Source organism: Myotis brandtii, unplaced genomic scaffold (genome assembly GCF_000412655.1).
Source record: "Myotis brandtii unplaced genomic scaffold, ASM41265v1 scaffold581, whole genome shotgun sequence".
Lineage (NCBI taxonomy): Eukaryota > Metazoa > Chordata > Mammalia > Chiroptera > Vespertilionidae > Myotis > Myotis brandtii.
Genome location: NW_005370182.1, coordinates 585,940 through 592,507, shown reverse-complemented (window position 1 = coordinate 592,507; position 6,568 = coordinate 585,940). Strand labels below are relative to the sequence as shown.

The following is a 6,568-nucleotide window of genomic DNA, read 5'->3' as shown; positions in this document are numbered from 1 at the left end:
AACAGGCCCAGCCGCTGTGCCGCCGCGGGGAGGGGCCTCTGCACCCAGCTCCGCCCTCTCCCTCGCGTTCCCCCTTTAGCCAGTGTCGGGTTCCCGCCCCAATCCCCCCTCCCCCAGGCACCACCACGTTCCCACTCCACGTCCCCAGCGCCTCTGCCCCTCCTCCGCATCCTGGGCTCCCCAGCCCGGGGGTTCCCCTCCTTCCTGCGTCTCCGGCTCTGACTGCGGGGCTCTGGGGTGGGGGTTAAGCCCGTGGCGGGGTCTGCACGGATCGCCCCTCCACCTCTGCGGTGGAGAAAGCCCGATGGAGGCGGCCTTGGCCTGGGCGAAGATGGCCTGGAGTTGGGCTGTCCCTAGCCGGACAGAGGTGGACAAGGCCCCCCCCCCCCGGTGGGGGTGGGTGAATGGGGGGCTCTGTGTGGGGAACACAGCCCAGGTGCCGCCCTCTCACCCGACCCTTCTTTCCTCCCGGCCCGGGACTCCAGCCGAAGCTAATCACCAATTAAGGCGAAGTCCTGGAGCCTTACTCCGCCCGCGGGGGCGCGGGGCCGGCTGAGTGGGGGACACACAGCAGGCTAGAGGGCGAGAAGAAGCACGGAGGTCTCAGCGATGAAATGGGTCTCATGCAAATTAGATGCGAACCTTTATGCTAATGAGGGCAGCATTTTTTCTTCACTTGCCACTTTGCGCAGGATGGCAAACTGTGCCCCACCCCACCGCCAGCTTCTTACCGGGCAGCGGAGCCCACGCGGGGACCTCCGGTTCGCGCTCCCCTCTCTGACCCCCCTCCGTACAGGCAGACTCTGGCTCGGTCCCTTCCGGCCCTAGGGGGCTTCTCTTCGGAGGCTGCGGGGACAGAAGGATCGTAAGGAACCCGCCCTTCACGCCCGGCCTTAACCTTCCCCTTCCCCTTCTCCCTGCTGTCAAAACCCACATTGTTATGAAAGGGTCGCCAGGGCTGGGGTGGAGGGAACGGTTCACCCAGAGCATGGCTATGGCCCTCTTAATGGAACTCTTGGATTCCTGCGGGTGCCCCGCAAAATTTGTTTTTGCGGGTAAACTGAGTTGTGGGGTGCAGCCGTCCTGAAGCCCCCTAAAGACCGCCGAACCCCACCACATTCGCCCTTTCTTACCCCCTCCTGCCCGGGTAGGGCGCATGCGCGCAGCATGCCCCCCATAACCCCCAGTATCCGGTCAGTGCGGCCAGGGGCGGGGCGGTCCGGGGGCTTCATGCTGGACCCCTACCCAGCTCCAAGTTTCAGGCCGAGGGGTACGGAAGCTGGGGGGCTCTGAGGCCTGCGTGCGTCCGGGGAGTTGCTGCTGACGAATCCGCCCCCTGCCCGGCTCCGCCCCCACTCCCACCCCAGCCAAACTTTTCAAAAGGGATAGGGTTGTTCCTTCCTACAACCATGGTGCATCAACAACCCCCTCTTAATACTGATTCCAAGGCGAATCGTGACCTGGGGCTTCGCAGTGTTATTGTGGGTCGCGCTAGGTACATGCCGTTTCCCCGGGCCCTGTGCAGGCAGAGCCTCCGGAGGCCCACAGGGATTTCCTCATCCACCCCCATCCCCTTCTCAGCAGGTCCCGCTCCCCACCCCACCCCCACCAGTCCACAGAACAGAACGGGTGTGGCATAGAGTTGCATATTTTACTTTATTTTTATTAAATTAAAAGCTACAGTTTGGCGGCAGTTCCAGAACAGGGTAAGGAGGCTCCTTATAGGGGGCAGAGAAGAGCAGGAGACAGACTGACAGAAACAGAGACACAGGAAAGGACAAGGTTAAGGTAGATGGGGAATTGGTTAAGAAGAACATACAGGGCCGCTCCATGGGGGCTCACAGCAGCTGATCCCCCCTCCCCTGCACCGAAGTTCAGCAGTGGAACAGTATGGGATGGGAGTGGGCGTTCAAGACCCCTCCCCTCCCCACCCCACCCCACCCAGGTCCTTTCTCAGCTTAGTCGCTGGAGCACAGAAAGACCAGAAAAAGCCAAGGGCAATGGACGGGGCAGGAAGACTGGGAGTATGTACACCAGAGGGGAGCAGAGCCTGAGAAACAGCCTCTGCCAGAAGGGAGCAGCTCACACTGCACTGAAGCACTTGGCCTGTGGGGACAGAGGAAGAAGGGATTGCCCCATCCCTCTCTGAACTCCTCCCCAGTTCAGACAGGTCCCCTACTGTGTGGTATGGGGGAGCAGAGGGAGAGAGGAGAACAGAGGCTTCTGTTGGGTCCTAGTGGAGGACAAAGGCAGGGGCCTTGGCAAAGGGGATGTCCTTCAATCATCTGTGATACCCTTGGCTCTCAGCTCCTCTTGCACCCGGGTCAAGTAGGTGGGGTCTGGGTACCCAAACCTGAAAGCAAAGAAAAATGAGGGTCAGGGTTAGCTGTTCAGCTTTGTCCCCATGCTCACACTCATTCTGGGTGCCCCATTGTGGGTCCTCTGCTCCCTCCCCTAATGTAATCCAAATCCAACATAAATTAGCCCAATTCTGCTTATTTTTGCAGGTTAAACTGGGCATATCAGGAGAAACTGGGATGGAAGAGATGGTTGAACAGTTTGGGGCTGGCCCACTCCAATCAGGAGGCTCCCAGAGAGAGGGGATTGTTGTTCTCTCCGTGGAAACAGACAAAGGGGAGGAGCCAAGTAAAGGGAAATGAAGAAGTGTCCCACAGCTGGGGTCCCCCTGTGCAGCTGGTCTTGTGGTGGATGTCGTTCCAGGTGATGACATTCGGTCTCCCTGTGGTCATTGACGTGCCAATAGTGAAGGTGAGACGCTGGTCAAACGCCTTTCGGAACAGGGTCAGCACCTTGTTACCCTCGGGGCAGTCCGGGAGGTAGGCCACCCGAGTGGTGCCAGGATACCGAACTCCTGGGTTTGGGTGTTCAGCCTGGGAGGAGGGGGAAGCAAAGTGGGCAGTGAGTAGCTGGACGTCTTAAGACCATGACTCCAGTGGAGGTTCATCCTGGCCAGCCTTTTGTCTGTGCACACCCAGCTAAGGCTGACAGGGCAGCGACAGGCTGACAGCCTTTCAGGCAAGGAGAGACTCTAGGGCAGTAATGGCGAACCTTTTGAGCTCGGCGTGTCAGCATTTTGAAAAACCCTAACTTAACTCTGGTGCTGTGTCACATATAGAAATGTTTTGATATTTGCAACCATAGTAAAACAAAGACTTATATTTTTGATATTTATTTTATATATTTAAATGCCATTTAACAAAGAAAAATCAACCAAAAAAAATGAGTTCACGTGTCACCTCTGACACGAGTGTCATAGGTTCGCCATCACTGCTCTAGGGTCTGGGCAGCAGGAGCCTATTCCTGGACAAAGTCCTTATTGTTTTTTTTTTTTTAATATATTTTATTGATTTTTTACAGAGAGGAAGGGAGAGGGATAGAGAGTTAGAAACATCCATGAGAGAGAAACATCAATCAGCTGCCTCCTGCACACCCCCCACTGGGGATGTGCCCGCAACCCAGGTACATGCCCTTGACCGGAATCGAACCTGGGACCTTTCAGTCCGCAGGCCGACGCTCTATCCACTGAGCCAAACCGGTTTCAGCAGTCCTTATTGTTAAGAGGCTCTTTCTCCTGGTCTCAATCCCTCAAGTCTCAATTCAGCAACAAATGGAGTACCAGAAGTGATGGAAGGTAGCTGGTCCTTAACTCTCTGGATAACTCAGCAGAAATGTGAAGACAGGCTAATTTATCTTTCAGCCTTCCCTTCTCTACCTGAAAACACTCCCAATGCTTTTTCCACTATCTAACCTATTCCATTTTTCTATTCTTCTTCAGAGCTTCCTCATCCCTCTGCAAAGCAGAACTGGAAATTACTCTTTGTCAAGCAGGAAGTCACCTGTAGGCTCTTGACCACTCCCATTTTAACCTACTGTCATCAAGGTTTTCCTCTCCCATTAGTCTGGAATGGAGTAACACTCCCAGCTCCGGGAAAAAGGTTAGATCCCTTCCTGCTGTGCCTGCCTGCACCTGAGCCATCATCTTTACAGAATTGGAAATAGTATTTAATTCCTTTCTCTGATACCTGATTTTCATGTGTGCCATGGGGTTGTGGGGATGGAAAAGCTGGGCCTCATGGGACCTCCTAGCTCCAGGGCATTGAGTGGGAAGGCATATAGCAAAAGGCATACAGTGGAAACAGCAAAACTGTATCACATCTCAAAAACACACTCACCCTCGCCTAGCTTTCCTAGATCAGAGAAGGAGCTGCGGGAGGGAGGGAAACAAAGGGTAAAGGCAGGTGGTAGTCTCCTTACCCCCTGGACACCGGGCGGGAAGACATACTGGATGACGATGGTGCCATACTTCTCATAACTGGGCAGTAGGAGTGTGGCGTCCTTAGAGACCAGCATCCGTCCATTCTGGGGCTGGTTGCCTACCAGCTGCCCATAGAAGCGGCCACACATGGGACAGGCCTTTTTCACCTGCAGGGCCCGGGTGATGCAGCCTTCACAGAAAGAGTGCCGACACTTCTCCAATGTCTTGGCGTTCTGGATCTCCCCCAGACAGATGGGGCAGGTACTCTCCTGCTCTTCTGCTTCCTCCCGAAGGCGGGGAGGAAGAGGAGGGGGCAGGGGAGGAGGAGGAGGAGGAAGCCCCCGTGCCCCTGGGGGCAAGAGTGGGGCTGCTCGGAGAGGGGGTGGGCCTGGGCGGTGCAGCTCAGGATGTTCCCCCCCACCGCCCAAAGCCAGGCAGCCCATAAGCTCCCCCTGCCTCTGAGCTTTCTTCAGCTCTTTCTCTGCCTCTTTTAGCAGCCCCTTAAGAGCCTTCCTGGCCAGGTAGAGCCCATTGGGAGGGGCGGGGGGAGGGCCCTGTGGGGAAAGCTGGAGAACATAGATGTCAGAAGTCTCGCCATCTATGAGGATGGACACACGATGCTCTTCCCGAAGCCGGGCCAGCCGGGCTGGTGTCTCCTTGCTTAAGAAGTCCCACACAGGCTTGGAGACCGTGACTTTGGTCTTGCAGGTGCCTCCACAGGCTGCCATTCTGGAGAGGACGAACGACACTGCCCCCAGGGTGAAAGGCACTCAGGGTGGGGGGGGGTCCCCCATTTGACAAACATCAGTGCCTCCTACTTCAGGTTCCTTTCCAACCTTGTATTATCTCTGCTTTCTCAAAGCCCAACACCCAACTAACTCCTCCCCCAAGTTCATTTTCTGTCTCCTCTTCTCTTTCAAATCCCCAGCACCCACTGAAGAGCAAGAAAGTTTCTATAACATTATTATTCTCATCTAAACCAAGCATCAGTCTTGGTTCTCTTTCCACTCCTCCCAAGATCATAGAAACAATCTGCCCCTCCCCCCTCTGAGCGAAAACTGGCTTTTGTAAAAGGGAGAGAGAATTTTGACCCTCCTTTTTGCTCACTTTGATCCTGAAGACCTTAGAAATGGCATGCAGGCTCTTTCTCTGTCCCTGCTCCCTACTTGTAGGTGGTGTGACCTGGTGGGTGGACAGGAAGAGGAGGGAAAGTGAGAAGCCCCTTGCCCCATTCCCACATGCCCAACCCAACAACCCACATAACAAAGATGGGAACCTGGGGGATGTAAACTACTGGGAATGGGATTGCTTGGCACATAGAATGGAGGAAACCAATGTAAAGGTGAAAGTTGAGGTTCCCTTGGGAGGCAGATACCTTGAAAGCCCATGGACCACAATAGCGGCAGGAATCCCTCTATTTCCACACTCAGCTGACCAGGACTGGGGCGGGGGGGGGGCGGGGGAGAGTAAAAGGTTATGATGACAAATGTTACCATCTTCCTCAGTCAGCCCAGAAACAAAAGAAAAACTCCTCTATTTCCTCTCCTTCTCTGTGGACTTCCATCCCCAGCCTCTCCCCAAGTTGCTGAGAAGGAATTTTAACATGCTAACTTTCCTTTTTTCTTCCCCAGCTCTGAGGCTCTCAAGAAAGCCCAGGGAACAGAAAAGAGAAGTCAGGAGGGGAAAGCCCACACAGATGGAGGTTTTCCTTGCCACCTCCCTCAGATCACATGGACGAGAGTATTCCCTATGTTCCCCATCTCCCCGCTGGCTCCACATTTCCAAGCAATCCAGCCCCCCTTGCTGGGGAGCCTTCCTTGAGAGCCACCCCAGTGTCTTCTACAGAAATCTGTCGGGAATGCAAACTAAGAGGCATCAGCCCCTGCAATCAAGTTCTCACTATCGCCTTTTAAACCTGCACACCAAGTGCAAGTCTGCCAGCCACTGGCCTGTGGGGGGGGGGGGGGGGTCACGCAGGGGCTCCACTGGAGGAGTGTGATGTGCCCCCCAGTCTTGCCATGCTCAGCTACAGAGCTGTCTCTACACCACCTCCCAATGCAGCTCAAGTAGAAAGAGGGGCCACTGGTGTGACCTCAATTCCTTGACTGGTCCCAAGGGGAGCAGCTCTCCATCTGTGCCACCATCCTAGTTCCTCCAAGGCCAGAAGGGAACAGCTCCCTCAGCTCACGCCGTCTACCCAGGTGCCCCCCCCTCCCCCCCATCGGAGGGAACCCAGGACCTAGGCGATCTGGCTCCAAGTCCTGCTGGCACAGGACAGGGAGGCGGGGCCGC

General features: G+C 55.6%; 2 protein-coding genes and 1 long non-coding RNA gene across 6 annotated transcripts in view; 1 reads left to right on the top strand and 2 right to left on the bottom strand.

Annotated features, from left to right (window-relative positions):
* Positions 1-1,269, bottom strand: part of ARHGEF25 (Rho guanine nucleotide exchange factor (GEF) 25) — an 8,396-nt gene extending 7,127 nt beyond the window's left edge. The window contains 2 exon segments of the mRNA XM_005879033.2: positions 732-846; positions 1,134-1,269. Of these exon segments, the coding sequence (XP_005879095.1) occupies positions 732-846; positions 1,134-1,232 (214 nt within the window). The 5' untranslated portion in view covers positions 1,233-1,269.
* Positions 1-4,040, top strand: part of LOC106728278 — a 12,327-nt gene extending 8,287 nt beyond the window's left edge. The window contains exon 2 of the long non-coding RNA XR_001364560.1: positions 3,797-4,040. This is a non-coding gene — a long non-coding RNA (uncharacterized LOC106728278). The remainder of the gene's footprint in view (positions 1-3,796) is intronic.
* On the bottom strand, positions 1,638-6,473 carry DTX3 (deltex 3, E3 ubiquitin ligase). Of its 4 annotated transcripts, none has more exons than XM_014550073.1 (5): positions 5,652-6,469; positions 5,384-5,458; positions 4,276-5,005; positions 2,674-2,891; positions 1,638-2,353 (listed from the first exon to the last, which is right to left on the bottom strand). In XM_014550073.1, exons 2-5 carry the CDS (start codon positions 5,410-5,412, stop codon positions 2,278-2,280), a joined length of 1,053 nt encoding a protein of 350 aa, XP_014405559.1. In that variant the 5' UTR covers positions 5,413-5,458; positions 5,652-6,469; the 3' UTR covers positions 1,638-2,277. The 4 variants fall into 4 exon arrangements, with proteins under 4 accessions (XP_014405559.1, XP_005879094.1, XP_014405557.1 ...); XM_005879032.2 differs by having other exon boundaries at positions 4,276-5,024; positions 5,652-6,468; XM_014550071.1 differs by lacking the exon at positions 1,638-2,353 and having other exon boundaries at positions 2,531-2,891; positions 5,652-6,473.
* Positions 6,474-6,568: the final 95 nt, after the last annotated feature.

Excerpts from the sequence above, each read along its gene's own strand:
- DTX3 (XM_014550071.1), bottom strand. The coding sequence starts at position 5,412 with ATGCCATTTCTAAGGTCTTCAGGATCAAA. Across the intron at positions 5,006-5,383 it reads CTAAGGTCTTCAGGATCAAA|AATGGCAGCCTGTGGAGGCA; the intron begins GTGAGCAAAAAG and ends CGTCCTCTCCAG. Across the intron at positions 2,892-4,275 it reads TCCCGCCCGGTGTCCAGGGG|GCTGAACACCCAAACCCAGG; the intron begins GTAAGGAGACTA and ends CCCTCCTCCCAG.